Source organism: Quercus lobata, chromosome 1, assembly GCF_001633185.2.
Source record: "Quercus lobata isolate SW786 chromosome 1, ValleyOak3.0 Primary Assembly, whole genome shotgun sequence".
Taxonomy (NCBI): Eukaryota; Viridiplantae; Streptophyta; class Magnoliopsida; order Fagales; family Fagaceae; genus Quercus; species Quercus lobata.
The window spans coordinates 39642275-39661956 of record NC_044904.1 but is presented as its reverse complement, the minus strand read 5'-3'; the positions used below and the strand labels follow the sequence as shown (position 1 = coordinate 39661956).

Below are 19682 nucleotides of genomic sequence, written 5' to 3'. Positions count from 1 at the left end.
TCTCCCCTTGGGTTCTTTGGAAGTGTTTATTGATGGAGAATCAAGCCCAAAATTCACAATATATAGAAAACAAAGGCTAATGGTGCTTTGACAAGAGAGAATCAAAATGTTAATAATGAAAGTGTAGAAAAAGCATAAAAACATAACAGGTCCGAAATTTCGATCCATAGTCACACAGAAGAGGAAATTGAGGGAGGTCGTGAGGAAGAGGGGGGAGGCTCCCCTGTATCCATATTTCCACCCCTAAGCTTTGGAATTGTGAGATTGTTGATTGGATGAATGGAGTTTTTCTCTATAGTTTTAGGTTTGTGGGTAAAACGTGGCTAGTTCCTTTTGAATCTGATTCTGGCCTTTTGTACTAAGTTTGGTGCTTTAAGTGACTGGTTTTTGGTCAATAGAAAAGGCTTTGAACCCCAAGGTCTCAATCAAAGAGGTTATGGTCAGATTTGCTTTAATTGGGTAAGAGAATTGGCTTGCTTTTTACATAATTTGGGAAATGGAGTGACCTAAATTCATGGGTTGATGTTTCCTAGACATGGTAAGCCCTTGGAGTCTGCATTTGGTTGTTGCAGCAGACAAGGCCAACCACTTAGGGTTAGCTATGTGTTTTAGGCAAAGAAAAGGTAAAGCAGAAAAGTTAGGCCATAGTCACCCAGAGCATAAAAGTTGTTTTGGGGTGGAAATTTTGGATACAAGACCTCTTCCATGAGCCTGAGGTGCTACTAGTGTCCCTTACCCACTTGGTAACATGCATGGGCTGGGCTCATGCAAAAGGTTCGAAAGGAATCGACCCATACCCTCCAAACCACACTTCCTCAATTTCCCCAAATAAGTCGCATGGGCTTGGGCCATGCTTAGAATAATAAAATAAAATATAATAAATGAATTGAGCCCACAAGATAATTAAGCTTGGTTGAATCGGGCTCGAATGTGTCGCGAAAATGGGTATCAACACCAATATCCTGATCTCAAGTCCAGTTTTGTGAAGTAAATGGCTTTGCTCAATCTATTAAAGAGGTCTTGAATCAAAGGGACTGGATACTTGTTCTTCACAGTCACTTTGTTCAAGGCTCTATAATCCACACACATCCGCAATGAGCCATCGTGCTTCTTCTGGAATAGAACAGGAGCACCATAAGGAGCCTTGGAGGGCTGAATGTAGCCTGCATCAAGCAGTTCTGTCAACTACTTCCTTATCTTAGCCAACTCCATTAGGACATTCTGTATGGGGCCTTTGAAGGAGGCTTTGATTCAGGAACCAACTCGATTCGATGATCAACAGCACGCCTTGGTGGAAGGGTCTTAGGTAGTTCTAGAGGCATCACATCAACAAACTCCCCCAGCAGTCCAGCCACAGCATTTAGAACTTCAACATACTTGTCCTGCTTCATCTCGATCAATGCAGCCAAGTAAGTCATATCGCCCTTCTTCAGCCCATGCTCAACCTGTATGGCTGAAACCATTGGTTCTTTCCCCTTGCTAGTCTTACTATTTCCTGCCCCACGCCTAACAGGAACATAGCATGACTGCTTCTCATCAAAGATTAACAATACTCCAATGCAAGGCAGTAAGGCAGCCTTTGCAACCACTAGAAATTCATCACCCAGAATTATATCAAAATCATCTAACTCCATGACTAGGAAATTCACCTTTCCTGTCCACTCGCCAACTTTAAACTTCACTTCATAAGCAATTCCCAACATAGGTTTTGCCTTTGAGTTTACTGCCTTGATCTTACTTAGAGACTTGCTCACTTTCAAACCAAGTCATTGGACCATCCAATCAGTAACAAAATTGTGGGTAGCACCAGAATCAAGCATACCTTCAGCCCTATTCTCGTTCATCTCCACTTGAACATAAGATAAACCCTTAGAAGTACCTTATGCACGTAGTGCATTCAGCAATTGCAAATGGTTCACTCTACTGGGAACTTCTTCATCGGATTGCCCACCACCATCTTCAGCAACCATGGCATTAAGCTTCTCACGCTTTGGACAGTCTCTTGCACAATGAGGGCCATTGCAAATGAAGCAGTCAACATTAAGCTTTGGCTGTTTTTTGCTTGGTTGAGAGGTAGAACTCTCTCCCTTGCTTTTATTACCCCACGTTTTCTTCTGCTTATCCTTTTTTTTTTTTTGCCTTCCTTCTTCTGCTTGTCTTTGCCTTTATCCTTGGACTTACGTTTTTCCTCATCCCCACTGGGCTTACTGAACTTGTAGTCTACTAAGGCATCTGCAGCAGACATAATAGTAAGCAAATCACGCACTACCTGCTTCTTTAACTCCATTTGTGCCCAAGGTTGCAAGCCAGACATGAAATTGAACAGTTTGTCCTCCTCCGACATGTTCTTGATATCCAGCATCAAAGAACTTAACGTCTTGACATATTCTCTCACTGTACTAGTCTGCTTTAATTTCTTCAAGGCATCTCTTGCAACCCAGGCAGTGTTGGTAGGCAAGAACTGGTCCTTCAATTCCTTCTTTAAGGCTTCCCACGAGTCAATTTTCCCTCAACCAACATCTGCATTATCTTCCACACGGGTTCTCCACCATAACTTGGCATTCCCTGAAAGATACATGCTAGTAATCGTCACCATCTCTTGACTAGGCACCTTAGCAGCCTTAAAATATTGCTCCATATCCCACAAGAAATTCTCCAAATCCTAGGCATTCCTGACACCATTAAAGGGCTTCGGTTCAGGCACCTTTACTTTGGTGGCCACTTCCCCCTCCCTAGGCAGGCCACTCATTGCTCTCTTTAACAGAGCAATTTTCGCTTCAAGTTGGGGTTGGGTCTCCATTGCTGCCTGGGTTTGGGTGTCCAGTGCAGCAGCCAACTCTTTAACACGAGTCAACACCATATCCCTCTGTTCTACAAGATTCCTCACCACAGTAGTTTCTGCAGAGACAGCATCCAATCTGTCACACACAGAAAGTTGTTCCCCTTCTCTAGGAACTTTGAGTATGTTCTCCAAGACAGTCACCCTCGCCTTGGTGTCCGAAGACATTGCAACCGTGCTCTGATACCAATTGTCATAGGACTAATTTTTCTTTTAAATTTTCTGCCTGTGATGGCACTAAGTCCCTGACTTAGTCTCAGCCAACATTCCACACACACACACACACACACACACACATACACACACACTGCAGGAACACTCAGAACAGATTTATCAAGGGAATTCACACACACACACACACAACACACAGTATTTACAGGGTACCAACACTAACCTTTATTACTTAATATCAAGTACAAGGGAAGCCTGGAGAATACACATAAAATTCTCTAAGCAAAATTACACACTCTGCTGTTGACAACCCCAACAACCTAGGATAAATATATAGAATTAACTATCACAGCAGTTACTACCAAGTAACTGCCCTTTGTCCAAGACTTGCTGCCACATGTGGTCTGAATTAGGACACCTTCAACTGATGCTGTCTTGGCCTGCTTTCCACGTTTCTAGCCCCTACACAGTAGGTCTGAACATCCATAAAGCCAGGAACTGCTTGGTAATTGTCGATAACCGCTGCTACACACTCTACACATGCCAGCCCATTACTCAGCACATCATCATGGGGCTTCTACCCATGCTCCAGCAGCCCACACACAATAGTTCCATCACGTTTTGGAAGCCTTGGCCCCCTGTTCAAGCTCTTCTCATCAGCATCACAGTCCACACAACATGTCCATATACAGCACACCAAGTAACTGCCATCAGCCCACTTATACAAGTCCATGCCTTATGCTAGCACCAACCAGCCCAATGCCTTGCACAGCATATCATCATCATAGCAGCCCAGCACTGCCTTGCACCCAAGTCACCAAGCCCACATACAAAGCAACCACTATCCAAGCCACCATGCCATGCACTATCACATAGGATCAGCACTACCTGCCGTTGCCCATCATCAAAATCCGTCTCTGCCCCACCATGGCCCTTCTCTGCCATGGCCTTAGGGCATCATGTGGAGTAAGGTGCCTCCACATGTTGCTCCTCATCATGCTTATCAATCTGAATCCAGCAGGGAGATCGGGCTTGTCACTTTCAAAGAGTAATTAAGAGCTTTACTAGATAGGCATGAAGGGCCATTGGTGTCTTGAGAAAACATTGAGCCATGTGACTGGCCTGATGTTGTTCAAGCACCCCAATTCCTCATGCCATCATCAGTAACATGTAAAGCTCCTAACAATGTGTAATATTTTTAGGAGTGTTTAATTGTTACTCCCTCCGTCCTACTTTTTTTGTTCTCTATTTCATTTTGAGATGTCCCAAAATATTATCCTGTTTCTAAAAATAAAATTCATTAATTTACTAATACTTCTATTATACTCCTATTAATTTACTAATTCAATTTTTTGATAAATTTTTTTAAAGGTAGTTTTGGAAATTTATACATTTTAAAAATGTAGACAAGATAATAAATGATATTTTCTTAAAAAGTTTGACTTTCCAAACAGGACAAAAAAAAAGTGGGATGAAGGGAGTAATATTTTTTTATCCAATTGCTAGTTTGATTAACCTAATGAGGATTGTAAGGATCCGGTTTGCAGCCTAAACCCAAGGTGTATAAACTTGGCCTAGTGAACCCAGTACAATGAATTTGTAGAGAGTGGGTTAAAGAACTAGGCTTTAATGAGTTGGATAATGGCTAGTACTGAATTAAATGACAATTAAACACAATAAGAGATTCTGATATCAATGGACTTACAATCTGAGAAGGTCACATTTTTATAAATTGATCACAATTGGGTACAAGTACAATTTAGATTGATACAGTGTTCTCTCTTTATTTTTCCGATTTCCTCCTCATGGAGGGTCTTTTACATTATATAGCTCATTCTGGACCATCTTGATCCTACACTTGTTGATCATTTGAGCCCTTACTTGAGTACCTGTCCTATCAGACATCCTCTCTGGCTTTCTGTGAGTTATGGTAGTTAAGGCAGCGCTGTTCAGGGGTCTTCTCAACATAAATGCGGTCAGAAAAGTAGTTGCAATGCATTCAATGCGATGGTAGCAGCTATCACTTAGATATTTTTGAGTTCCCATCTCCTTTGTATGCTTACGATGCACGTCCTTATTACTGGAACTTCTTGGAAGGTCGCCCTGATTAGTGAAATGTATATTTGAACCGGATTTATCATGTCCGAGGAGGATTTTCCTCCTCAGACCATCTTCAACTCATTTTTTGATCACAATACTCTAAATTTGTATCACTTATAGTTATTTATTCTTTCTCGGACAACTCATGTCCTCAGCCAAGGCCAAAGGCCCAATGGATGATTTGGGCCTTCAACCCCATAAGGATGCTCTCAATTTTGTAACTAATCACTTATAATTTTTATTTTTTATATTTGTGAAAAGGGGTAATGTATTTGTATTTTCAAACACAATACAAAAATCTTCCATATTAAAGTTACATATAAATAACTACCATGCTTCCACCAATTTTAAGTCATCTTGCTATAGGGACATAAAATATTGACAGCAACAATACTGAAAAAAGAAAAAAAAAAAAAGAAAGGTACTAATAAACATCAATAATTCTTAATATTTAATTTTATTGTTACTATTATTGTAGATCCAGCCAGATGCCAGATAAAAGTCAAACAGAATCAAAAGCCGGAGCCAATCTGTGATCGTATGGAAGTTGGATATTGAGACACGGATTTTGACAGCTCTGAAGTGAGACTGTTGATTGTAACAAAGATGGGCAGAGATGGCATACTGTGTAATGAGAAGATGCCTAAAACAAGGAATAACAATTCTGGTTTCACAGGGGATTTCTAGGTTCTTCTATTCCATGCCCCAGCCCAATCAATCAGCATGTGGATCGATGCGGATGGTTTTTTTTTTTTTGGTGATCTCCACTTTCTTACCCTGAGACCATGTGAAACTTTTCAGAATCCACCCACATGGTGGTGGGTTTCATCTTTAACCTTTAGCTTTTGGAAACAACCGATTCAGAACTACAAAACACGCCTTGTCTCCCCTACAGTAATTATCATTTATCAATGGTCCCAGAACACAAATTGCAGCTCTGTTTTATTATTGATTTTTCTTTCATTTATTATTTGGCCTTGGCTAGGGCGTAAGGTGTAGTGTAGCAAACTAGTAGTAATATTCATTCCCAATTTGTGGTACTGTCAGCAGGGGGAAACACACAAAGTCAAGTGCCATTAATGGGAGGAATGGAAACTATCACGCTCCCATCTTAACTCAATGAGTGAAATATTGTTAAGCGTAGCCAATTTATGATCCGCATGAATATTACTCCATTATAATGTCACACAGAGGAGCCTGCAGTCAATTACTACATATTTACAAGTATAATGCAGAATTGTTATTCAAGTTTCCCAGGAAAACAAAAATTAAAAGATGTTCAATAATTTGCACGAATGGTATATGGGGGTAAAATACTGTAGTTCTTAGTGCTTCATTGAAAAATGCCCTTTATTGTGTAGTTAAATGCAATCGTGTCACCATGGAGACCATTAAATTTGGGAAATGGACCCAGGGGGCCAGGTATTAATTAATTGCAATTTTTCATAACGTAAAGTAAAGCATTGTAGAAGTAGAAAGAGAAATGCAAAGAAAGAAATCCCACTCCGCAAATATTACCCAAGGAAGGAAGGAAGGAAGGAAGAGCCTGAACATTGACCAGGTCACCCATGGCCCAAAAAAGAATAAAAAGAAGAATATAGTAATATATAATTTAGGGTAAATAATCCCATCCACTAAACAGGACATCTCATCTATAATTAGGCTAAGTAATCCCATCTAATAATCACAACCTCCCATCACTCATAAAACCCATTTAAGCAAAAAAACAAACCCACCTCACCTCTCTTCCCTCAACTACCTTAACCAACCCAAAAGCCCCAAACTCTCCTCCTCCAACAAAACAATCTCAATACTTCATTCATTCATTCATACATATATATTAAAAAATCCAAAAACAAAACCGCTTTTCAGCTTCCCAAACCCCCCCAGCCCCCCCAAAAATAAAAAAAAAAAAACAAAAAAACACACAAATAAAAAAAAGTCTCTCTTCTGTTTTCAGCATTTTCAGGAATCCGAATTCCTCAGATTTCAAAATCACTACCCACAAAACAAATGTGGCGGTCGTGGGGCAAATCAACGGTTAAGATTCACGACACGTCATCATCTCCATCCACCCACTTCGCTTGCTCTTCCTTCAAAGACCTACCTGACCTCTGCTTAGACGACGACGACGAGTCCGACTCCCCTTCCTCTTCCTCTCAATTATCCACCCCAAAAAAACCTCTACCTTCCATTTTCCACCGAGTCCGACTCGCCAGCTCGCTCCTCCGCTCCTGGTCAACTCGCCCACCCGAGTCCGTTTTCAATGGCCAATCCGGGCCGTCGATTTCATTCCCTGGCGCAGAGAAACGAATCGTATTGTACTTCACCAGCCTCCGCGTGGTCCGGCGCACGTTCGAGGACTGCAAAGCCGTCCGATCTATTCTCCGAGGGTTTCGCGTCTCGATCGACGAACGAGATCTATCCATGGATTCCGGGTTCCTAAGCGAGTTACAGCAGATCCTCGGTCGAAGAAAGTTGACGTTACCGAGGGTTTTCATCGGCGGTAGGTACGTCGGAGGCGCGGACGAGATTCGCCAACTTCACGAAACCGGCGAGCTCAAGAAAATCGTACAAGGCTTGCCCGCAGTGGAACCTGGCGTCTGTGACACGTGTGGCGGTTATTGTTTTATTCTCTGTGACGAGTGCCACGGTAGCCATAAGCTGTACAACGACAAAACTGGCTTCATGTGTTGTATCGCGTGCAACGAGAACGGTCTCATCAGGTGCCCTTCTTGTTCTTGCGCTCCTCTCTGATCCCTCTGATTGCTTTAGACTCTATTAATTTTTTTTAATCTTTTTTTAAATTAGCAAAATTGTATTTCTTTTTTTTTTTTGGTTGGGATATTTCAGTTTTGTAGTTTTTTGTGTTTTTATTTTTAAAAGTTTTAGTTGGGTGTGGAAGCATGTGTTTGGTTGGAAAACATAGAATGAGCCAGCCACACAACATATGCCCATTGATATGATGTTCAAAGATTATTTGAGCTAACTCTGATTAGGTTTTTTTATTATTGTTTTGTTTTTTTTTTTTTTTTTGAATTAAGGTAGTGTGGTGACATGAAAAAGAGAAAGACTGTTTGTATATATATTTAGCAAATTTGTATAAAATTTATTTTTATTTTTATTTTTGGTATTAAATTTTATGTTATTAAAAAGAAAGAAATCTTTTTCTAGTATTTTGACAATTGGGTTGAATGATGTGCCATGGTTTATTAAATAAAAGTTTCATCGAATTCAGATCAGAATCATTTGTGGTAGTCATCAATTTCATCTGAGAATTATAAAATTCCAGCGCCGCCTTACGTGTAATATTACGGAGGCTTTGAATACTGGCCTGTTGGGCACATGGGCGTGTTAAAAGTCCTGCTGATTTCTGCTTTGGCAGAGAGTATGACAATGCAGAAGGTGGCATCAATGTGAACGTGGAATTGATTGAGTGAACCCCTTCGTCTTTGCCACCTTCTTTTTGTCTGAATTCTGACTTGACCCCAGAGTTTGGTGGAGATTAGGGTGGGTTTTTTTTTTTTTTTTTTTTTTTTTTTTTTTTTTTTTTTTTTTTTTTTTTTTGGAGAAACAGGGTGGGTTTTCTTTCACTGAAATTATGAAATACGTTTTTAATTTTTGGCATGGGAACTAGAAATTCAATGTTTGTTCTTTTGATAATAAATAACGTTAGCATATTGAAAACTTTTCATAAAAAAGTTACATGTTAATACATAGTGTTCCTTTTTTTAGTTGCTAAATTAATACATATGGTTCTTGTTTATTTGTTCTTTTCCCCTCCTTTTATATACCATAGAATTAATTTTAAATTTATTTTTAAATATTGAATAATAGCGCGTACAATTTACTAAATCTAGTCTGAGTTCACCGGGCAAAGCATTCTCATCCGGAAATGCTAAAAAAATGCATTTTACATTTCTAAAAATTACTTTATTTCTTTTACATTTCTATTTTAAAAATAACTTCAATGTTAGGACAGTTAGTGAGATCTGCAATTGATAAATGAGGAAGATAATTTTTTTTTTTTTAAACTTTGTTTGGAGAAGACAAAGAATTAAAAAGAAAGAGTTAAATTACAAAGGATACTTTCTAATTTTGTTCAAGATATAATTCAATCTTCTAATTTTAATCCGCATTTAATTTAGTCATTTAGCTTAATTTTGTTATGTAGCTTTTGTTTACCATCCAAAAATGATATAGTTTACTTTTTTTTCCCTAACGAATTTCTTAAATTAAATTAATCCAAAAATTAATTTAAATTATTTTTTATTTATTTATTTATTTATGATTGGGAAGAACACAAGGAAAAAAAAAAAAAAACAAAAAAAAAAAAAAAAAAAAAGCCTAGTATCGTAGTCAACAACAAATTTCTATACATAGATCAAATATTCAACCGAAAATTTCTATCCAATTTGTACACAAATTCAACCAAATATACATATCTTAAGACCCATTAGCAGAATCAAACCAAATCTGGATAAACTCAATTTTTTACAATTAGTTGGTCAAAAACTAACACGAAATCCAAAGCTTTTGGATCAGCCACACCACCAACCCAAAAATCAAACCCCAAAATAAAGCACCACCAATAACTAGTAATTATTTGGCCATATCCTTTCATCTTCACTACCTTTTTTTTTTTTTTTTTTTTTTAATGAACCTTTCATCTTCACTACCTTAAGCCCAAAAAAGGAAAACCACAAATATTTTTCGTGCTGTCAATTGAATAACTCGAGTAACACATGTATGATGATAACGAAAGCTGAAGATCAGATGTAGAAGAAATATGCATTACACCAATTGATATCACCCAAATCATTTTGTAAGAAAATATCATATTTAAGAAAGATGCTTCTAAGGTTGTAGGTACGTTGTGCACTAACATGGAATAAATTATGATGAGCTTGTGAGTGGCTGACAAGTGACGACGATGGTGGGAGTGAGAACCTTGACATTGTCCACAACCAGGAATAAACCAAGATTAATCGTGCAGACTGCAGAGTGGCTAGAGGTAATATTGATAGAAAAATCTTGGATTTGATGATTATAGATATTATTTCGTGGAGATCATAGAGGTTTTGCAACACACCATATTATAGAACATAACTAATAGATGAGGTATGTCTATAAATACCATGTTAGAAAAAGGTGAGACATCGTTATCGTATAAAGATAATGTACATCAGAAATTATGAAAAAGAAAAAGAATTCAAAGAGAGGAAGAAAGAGATAGAACGTAGGGAATTAACAACATAGTTCGGCTTTGAAAAGCCTACATCGATAGTGAAAAGTCCTTAATAACTAAATTTTTAGTTTTTAGTATTAAGTTAAATGTATTACAATAAATCTATTAAAAAGTATTTTTAGTAGTTAAATTTTGAACTAACAATAAACAAACTAGAGTTACAATGCTTAAATTAATATGAGGATATGATTACTTTTACTGCAGTTCAAGTAAGATGAAGATTACTTTGTTCGCATTAATTTCAAGAAGGATAGATACAATTAATTTGGATTAGAGTTATATAACAACCTTAGGTGTTGACTAGGATTAAGCCTTGATATCTTTACTAGTGACAATGAATGCGATTGGTATCACATCAACAACATTATAAATAATTTTGGATAAATAACACCATTCTCCCATGAGCTTTTATGAAACGATTTTTACTAAAAATATTCTTATTAAGGGTGAGGGGAGTGCCGTTTTGTCCATAATTTGGATAAGAATTTTTTTAAATAAAATATTTTGTTGGTAAAATATCAGTTTGAGATGGCGTGGGCTCAATATTGCATTTATACAAATCTTAAAGGGGAGTGTCATCTCATAAAATATTTGGGAGAGAGTAATTTTGTAAAAGTTTAAGGGAGCATGGTGTTATTTACCTCATAATTTTTTAATTATTAATTTTGTTTGTACATAAAAAAATATTATATTAATTAATTTGAAAAGCTTATGTATTAAAATTTATACGGTCTAACATCACTTTTGGGTTTGAAATCATCTATATCTCTTATTGAAAATATGACTAACGTGTTGAATATATTGAAATCAACTATATGGTGTTATTTACCTCATATAGTTGTTTTGCATTGGTCATTAAATTTAATTAGATAGTTGAATTGAACTTAAAAATATATATAAAATATAGTATTTAAATAATTATACCTAAATTTTGATCTAGATAAAAAAAGTTTCCATATAGGAACCAATTTTTTACAAGTCTTAATTAAAAGTCTGATCAATGAAAAGAGAGTGCTTTTCTGATAATAAGAGAACATATCATGTATGTAAATACAAATTCTAAAAGATTCATGCAGATGATGGATAATCCTCTCCTCTCTCTGATCATAATCCCTCCTCCCATCTCTCTCTCTAATTGGATAGTGCAATTACTCTGATTTACAAAGCTAACACAGCCATGAATGTGATTGAAATTGTGAATCAGCATTGTAACCATAATGAAACTCTATTCTATATTGTCACATCTCAAGAAGTAGAGATCTCTATCAAGGCTAGCAAACTAGAAAAAGTAATAGTTATGCATAAAGCAGAACAAATCCTTAAATATCGCCTTTTCTCTCCCTGTTGATCATTTGGCACGTACGTTGTAACAATAAAGGACAATAACAGGAGGCCAGAGTTCAATGAACAAGTTTGTTAATGCGTCTATTATTCAACTACTACTTTATTGTTTGGCTACATGTCAAACACCTTCTCAAAATTGGGATTAATGCAGTCATGTGCAAAAAGACAATTATATTTTGTGTTTTGGTGATAAAGGAAGAACTGAAGAAGATGAGGACCAAAAATTGAAGACAACAATTAAATATGTAGTCACTTAGAAGCAGCAAAATCTGGCTAGCTATAAAGCACCATCCACCACGAATTGTAGTAGAGAAAAAGTAGAAATAATTGATAAGTATTATTATTGTGCTGCTAAAAAACCATATTGGCACCACCAATTACAATAGTGGGGCTCAATTGGTGGAGCTAAATCCAAAATTTTCGGCTTTTTAGCTGCAATGCACAGTTAAAAATGGCTAATATTAATATATATATATATATATATATATATTTATTTATTATGTTGTGTTCACACTGTTAAGAATATTTTAATATTTTTTTTTAATTTTCTTTTTTCTTTCTCCTCCTTTCCCATTTCCGCCGTTGTTCCTCTCTTCTCACTCTCCACAACCATTTGCTTTTCGTCTCTTCCATCATACCTCACCGATATTACCGATCTCGCCTGCCTAGCCGCTGTTCTCACATGCCCAGCTGCCAATCTATAGTATATATAATTTTATTGTAGTAAATATATTATTTTATTGTGTAGTTTATATTATTTTATTATGTTGAAAGCTAAAATAAGACCATTGATGTTGAGTGTTTTGTAAAGTGAAGATGTAAAATAGATAAAGTAGCTTTTTATGGAGCCAAATTGCTAAATTAAAGGCTCCACCAATGTGGATGCTCTGAAAATTTAGATGGTGAAGTAGTTTGGAGTTTTCTTACCAATGTTGTCGATATTTTATTTAATATCTTGTAGTCTTAACCTGCATAAATAAAAATAATAACAACAATATATCATTAAATCACATAATAAGTTAGATTAAACAATACAATACATACAATACAACTAAAAAGAACAACACAATAAAAAATTATAATGAAATTATATTTTTCATAAGTTAATTTTGATTATAAATTTATTTAGTAGTAATTAATTATATAGTTATGTGATATTTTACTTTTTCACAAAACTTAATTTATTATTTATAAATTAAAAGAACAAAGGCTTTTGCTTGAACATAAAATAAATATTTCCTATAAAAAAAAAAGAAGGATTTTAATATGGTGAAACGTGTGGTTTGTGGAGAAGGATGTGAACCAAATAAAAGAGGTCCATTATTCATCTTCCATGAATAAGAGCATTAGCATTTTTTTTTTGGGGGGGGGGGGGGGGGGGGAGGGGGGTGTTGTAAAACCTCCCAAATTGCTATTTTAAACAATCAAAAAAAAAAAAAAAAAGCATTACCGAGATTGCTATTTCTAAAAAAAATTGCAACCAAGCTACAATAAGTTGTTACTTTTAGAAAAAAAAAAAAACTGTTCATGGTTTGTAAACTTAAATTTCTTTATTTTATTAACCTCTCTCTCTCTCTTCTTTATACTGTTCATGGTTTGTAGATTTATATTATTTTAATGAGTTTTATATTAAAATAAAAACTGGGATGTTGGGTGAGTTGTGAAATTGTATGGTAAAATAAATAAAATAACTTTTTTGAGTGTAAAATGACAAATTTTTTAAGAATCCGAATGCTAATTCCCTAAGACTAAAGCCTAGGCATACTAGACACATCACTCATTAGTACCAAAGAAACAAACAAAGACAATCTAAACTCCTAATAAAGCAAACAGATCTGTGAAAATCTCTCAAAGTCTCAAACGGACCTGAAGGAAGCAATGGAATGGCAGATCAACAAATGACTACCAAATCAAATTAAGTGATAGCAAATACAAAGAAAGATTAAGAAAAGAAACTTTCTGTCACCGATGTGTAACAGAAAAATGATGTTTGAGTTGATTTTTTGGGGGATTTTAATGTTTTGTTCTCTTTTATTGAGAGAGAGAGAGAGAGAGAGAGAGAGAGAGAGAGAGAGATTTCAGCTTCTAGGTCAAAAGAAAATTATACTTTCATATATATATATATATACATATATATAGATATATATATATATATATATACATATATATATAGAATATAATTTATTAGCATTAGCACTGGGGAATGCAAATGCCAAAATGTAAGAAGAATTTGGTATTTCAAGCTCCAAAGTGCTCAACATCTAGGAATGCAAAACACAAGTATTGCAAATTTTTTTGCAATACTGCTACAGTGCAATTCTACATGTAGAATTGCACTGTAGCACAATTGCAAAAGAAAATATTAATATTTTATCTTTGTCTCTCATCTCTGTCTCTCCATCGCTGAAGATTTAGATTGCAACCCACAGCATAGCCAACCTAGAACCACAGATCAGACACCGAACCACCGCTGTAGCAAGACACCGAACTACCATCGCTACCCAGCAACCCAAGCAAAAAAACCCAGCACCATAACCACCATCGCTACCTAGTGATGCCATCAAGCACGGCCAAACCCACAAATCTGATCCCCATAACCAACAAAAACCCACCGGAGCACAACCAACAAAAACCCATTGCCAGAGCACAACACCCAACAAAAACACATATCACGAATTCATGATCCATGATCCATAACTGGAGCACAGACCAGAGCACAATCAAACCCAGATAAGTAACAGAGAAGTGAGGCAGAAGAGAGAGAGGAAGTGAGCACAGACTGGAGCACAATCAAACCAAAAAATGTTTTTTATGTTTGTTTCTAGACGTAAAAAATAATATTTTAATAAAATGATAAAATAATAGGGTTTTGGGTTGCTGGAGGTATTGTAAAATGGTATGGTATAATGATAAAGTGGCTTTTTGGGATGGTAAAATAGAGTAGAATTGGAATTTCGGGATGCTAATGCTCTACTCTTAGATTGGGGCCTTCTTTCCCTTTTTTTTTTCTTTGACGCTGTTGTTTCCTATTTTTTTGGCTCTAATTGGAGGTTTGATTTATTCAATTTTAAAAAAATAAATATATTTTTTTGGAATCAAAGAACTAACATAATTGCTTAAAATTTGGGGGCTTTAGGCGGTCGCCTAACTCATTTAAGGCAAAAGTTGCCCTTGCTTATACAGCCAAAATCAAATCAAATTTTTTTCATCAAGATGCATTATTTAATGTTTTTATCCCTTTATAAAAAGGCCTCATCCAATTAGAAAAATGCCCAAAATCATAGAGTGATGCTTGACGTTGGTTTAAAATAGATTGACCCTGGTTAATTAATTCAATTATCTAAGTTAATTAATTAGGTCAAATTACATGCAAATCGTGGAGGCACCAACAAATTACCAAATAAACTAAATGTAGTGGAAATTAAATGGTGATTTGTTGACAAATGGAGAAAACCTCTCACAAGGCAAAAACCCTACCGGGTGAATTTAAAATCACCACTTCCAAGAATCCATTAATCAATAATTAAGTGATTACGCGTATAAGAAATCTTACCACTATTCTAATCTATCCCAAAATACTAATATAAAGTTGAACCTTTGCTCCAATACCTAATTGGACCTGATCTTGTAGCAGCCTTCTTTCCTTTGTTGCATAAATCTCCAATCTGTAACTAACTCATTTGCATGGATCTCAGTATGTAACTAACTCTAGCAACTTAATTAATTTTTGTTGGCTGCAAAGTTCTTCACTTCATAAATGATGAAGATCAGGAAGCACTTGGTTACAAAATCCTAAGGCGCACAAATGCAGTAGGATCTCACAGAGTATACGAGTTCTAGGTCTCTATTTTCGTGTATGATGACTTTTACAATAAACCTTATATATGACAGGGTTGTAAGAAGAGAAACCCTAATAATTCAAGTTATCATAGGCCAAAATTCAGATCTTAGAAATTTGAAATTGTAGTTCTTGATAAATCAAGCTTGTGTCGAGCTTCTTTATTAATCTTCGATAGTAGCTAGTGTTGAGCTAGTGTCGAGAATTAATGAAGTAGTCTTTATATAAATTTTCATACCTGGAAGAAAGCATAGAAAGGAGAACCACAGTAGCTAGGTATTAAGCATCAGAACATTCTCTTGAAATTTCTAGATAATAGTTGTGAGAAAGAGGAGAGATGAGAGGGGAAACCTTGGAAATAGTGGCATCTAGTGGATGATGGTGGTGGGCTTGTGGTGAAGGCATGGGCTAAGGAATGATAGAGAGAGAGAAAGGGGAAAGGGGGAGAGACGGATGAGAGACAAGAGAAGACAAAATTTAAAAGAGATTCAGAAATTTAACCTAAGTTCTAACTAAAACGATGTCGTTTTGTATCAAATAAAAAAAAAAAAAAAAATTAAATGGAACTATGTCATTTTAAATCACTAAACTTAACCCTACTTTTTTTCCTTCTTCCTTCCTTCTCCTTTCTCACTTTCACGCCTCTCTTCTCTATTGCAGTAGTACTCTCTCTATCTTTCCCTCTAGAAATTTCTTATATTTTAAAACTAAAACATGATTACATATACATATATGTATATGTATATGTTAAACTATATATAATATATATATACACACACACATACATGGCGGTCAGTTCGATTACACATCAAAATGCAAAACCCATAACTGCTTGCCGCACCGGCTGTCATTGGTACTCGCAAATCGTCTTCGACCACCGTGCCATTTACCTCCGGTGAAGCTCAAATGGGTGTGGTTCAGATCGGTGTAGATCGGTTTTGTCGGCTGCGGGTAGAATCTAAACAGGCCTAGCTTCAATTAGTGACTCAGTGTGTCATAGTCTACTAAGTACTAACCTTATTTTTTTATTTTTTTTTCCAGCATTTTGATTTTTGAGGGAGACAGAGATTGAGAGAGTTCTCGCTTTCAATCCTTCATTGAGAGCTAATCACTCACTATATTCCGCACTTTGATTTTAATATTTAGTAACAACTGCTTTAAGTTTATATATATATATATATAAATAATTAGCTTTTATTTTATATTTATATTGAGAACAATATAATGAATTCCTTGTTATTTTATGTTCTTATCTTTGTATGTAAAACAAAATTGTATAGAGATGTTAATATTTCAAACCGATTAAACCGACCGTAAAAAACCACACCGCTATAGATTGGAAAACCGACCCTAGGTGGTGTGCATTGGTTCAAATAATAAGAAAACCGATCTCTATCGGTTCCGTGATAAATTTGGGGAAAAATTGCACCGACCAAACCGCGTACACTCCTACGTATTTATTACTAAAGTTTCTACAAATTTAAAATTTTACTAGAAATGGAATACAAATTGATAGTTCAATAAATGTAATTAATGGATTTCACTAGCATAATAAATGAATGTCATAATTTTTTTTCCTTTTTTTTTTTTTTGTGTGAATGGTACCGTGTCAGTTTCTAAGGATTTTTTTAATGTAAAATTTTTATTTCCCGAGCATCACTCTTATTATGTAGTTTTTCTATAAAAAAAAAAAAAAAAAACTCTTATTATTTAGTTGGTAAGCATGGTAAAGCAAGAGGTGAAATGGAAATTTCATCTCAAAGTACGAAGAATTTCAGGTGCAGTACATTAGGTTTTCCAATAAAATTCAAACACATAACTAGATTGAATTTAATTGTACTCAAGAAAAATAATAAATTTTGTTTTGTATTGATCAATATAAAATGTGTTGGAATTTAATTGGAAAACTTAATATACAGTACCTAAACTTTGTTATACCAACAACAAGCTTCACGAGGTTTTTTGAAAAATATGGACAAGTATTTTGAGAGGTTATTGAAGGGATGAAAGGGGATCAACGAGATCCAAGACCAATGTCAAACAAGAGGATCTTTAAGGCCCAAATCCAACAGGTTTGAACAACACCCTGGTATTGCTTTGCAGGGCGACTCAATAAAGTTTGAGATCTAGACGATAATTTTAAATTGTTTTTTCATAAAATATTTAAATATCAATTAAATAAAATTTATTTACATACATATATATATATATATATTATATTTGTTTAAAAACCCATCTTTTTACTTTTTGGAATGCAAATTTTCTAAATAAGCTTATACATTTAGGTTTTGTTAACGTATTTGTTACAAATGATAGCTAATTCACTTAATCTACACACTCATAACAATTCCTTTTTGGTGAAACAATTTAGGATTTCAAATGGGTTGAATTTTTATTGGTCTAGTATTTTTGAGGTCTTCTTGGAGTTGGGAGAAATAATGAGATATCCACTTACATATTTTCCTTATAAAAAAAATCACCCTATAACTTTTGTTCATTTTTTTTAAAAAAAATTTTCAAGGAGGCTTTGGGACCCTTCTATAAAATTTTGGGGGTATAGGGATAGGCCTAGGCCAAGAGCTGACCATCTTACTCATATTCTTCCTTTGCTTGTGGCTTATACGGGCCATGAAGATTGGAGAAAGCAAAGAACCGGCTTGTGGAAGAAATTTCTAAATGACAATGTTAGAATATTAGTTTAGTTGTAGCCTTATAGGTCCATACATGAAAGGCCCCCGCTCATTTGGATGTTGTAACTTATACGATAGTACTACTTGTTGTAAACCACTCTGCTATTATTTATTTATTTATTTATTTTTTATTTTTGGAGCAGGTAGAAAGTGTAATAGTATGTTTTTGTGTAAAGTTTATTGTTTATTATTATTATTTTTTGAGAATGTGTGTAAAGTTTAGAGTCCAAATCTTCTGTCTCATCAATTATGCTCATCAAAATTAGGCAAGTGCCACAAATACAGAAGTTTAAAGAAGATAATTTTTAAAGGAAGCAGAAGTTTTAGACCTACAAACAAACAAAAAACGATGCTCCTCCCCCAAATACAGAAGTTCAAGGAGCCCATTTGCTAACAAGATCTAACTAAAAGACACATCTAGAAAACCATAGTAAAAGATAAAAAAATTTGCAAAATTAAGTTAATATCTCAATGCATGATCTCTATGGACTTGGAGCGTGGCTGATAAATTCCTACAAGCAATCGCACTTCTATCTTCAATTCTATCTTGTTATTCAACATCTTCATAATTTCTTTGATTTCCCACTTTGGGTAATTGTGCCTACATATAAATGTATAACAAATTAGAAATCAATAAAATCAAAGCAAAAAATTAATAATTAAATCAACTTTCATCTAATTACCTGTATCAAGTTCAACATATCAGTAAAGCCAGGTGTATTTAAATTTGTCATGCTATCTTCTTGATACATTTAACAATGAAATAAAAATAAAAGCAAAAAATAAATCAATAAATAAACTTTCATTTAATTACCTGTGTCAAGTTCAGCATATCAGTAAAGCCAAGTGTATTTAAATTTCCCATACTATCTTCCTGATACATTTCACAATGAAACAAATAAAAATAAAAGCAAAAAATAAATCAATAAATAAACTTTCATTTAATTACCTGTGTCAAGTTTAGCATATCAGTAAAGCCAGGTGTATTTAAATTTCCCATGCTATCTTCCTGATACATTTCACAATGAAACAAATAAAAATAAAAGCAAAAAATAAATCAATAAATAAACTTTCGTTTAATTACCTGTGTCAAGTTCAGCATATCAGTAAAGCCAGGTGTATTTAAATTTCTCATGCTATCTTCCTGATACATTTCACAATGAAAATCATATAAATAATTTAGAGTATTACTACATACTATTGTCTAACAAATCGTAAGCACAAAGTAACAAAACAAAAAACAAATTTCATACCGGTGTGAGCTGTTGAATATGAGAGGATGCTTTAGTTTGACGTTTTCTCTTTCTTGTAGCTTTCTCTAATGCACCCTTTCTTCTACGAGATGTCCCTACACATGCTTGTCTCCCTTTAAGCTTAATTCCTTTAATTTTATTTCCTTCACAATTAGTAGGCTGCATATTATCATTAGCTTGTTGAGCCTTTGATTTGAAA

General features: G+C 35.0%; 1 protein-coding gene and 1 long non-coding RNA gene across 2 annotated transcripts; one reads left to right on the top strand and one right to left on the bottom strand.

Moving 5' to 3' along the window:
- Positions 1-6783: 6783 nt before the first annotated feature.
- Positions 6784-7965, top strand: LOC115954471 (uncharacterized protein At5g39865). Its single transcript, XM_031072366.1, has one exon. It carries the CDS (start codon positions 7124-7126, stop codon positions 7865-7867), a length of 744 nt encoding a protein of 247 aa, XP_030928226.1. The 5' UTR covers positions 6784-7123; the 3' UTR covers positions 7868-7965.
- An 11230-nt stretch (positions 7966-19195) lies between these two features.
- Positions 19196-19585, bottom strand: LOC115964829. Its single transcript, XR_004086007.1, has 3 exons — positions 19484-19585; positions 19315-19374; positions 19196-19239 (listed from the first exon to the last, which is right to left on the bottom strand). It is a non-coding gene; the product is annotated as an uncharacterized LOC115964829 (long non-coding RNA).
- Between the last annotated feature and the right edge of the window lie 97 nt (positions 19586-19682).

What these genes read in the sequence shown, in the direction of transcription:
- LOC115954471 (XM_031072366.1), top strand. Translation starts at nt 7,124, where the DNA reads ATGTGGCGGTCGTGGGGCAAATCAACGGTTAAGATTCACGACACGTCA.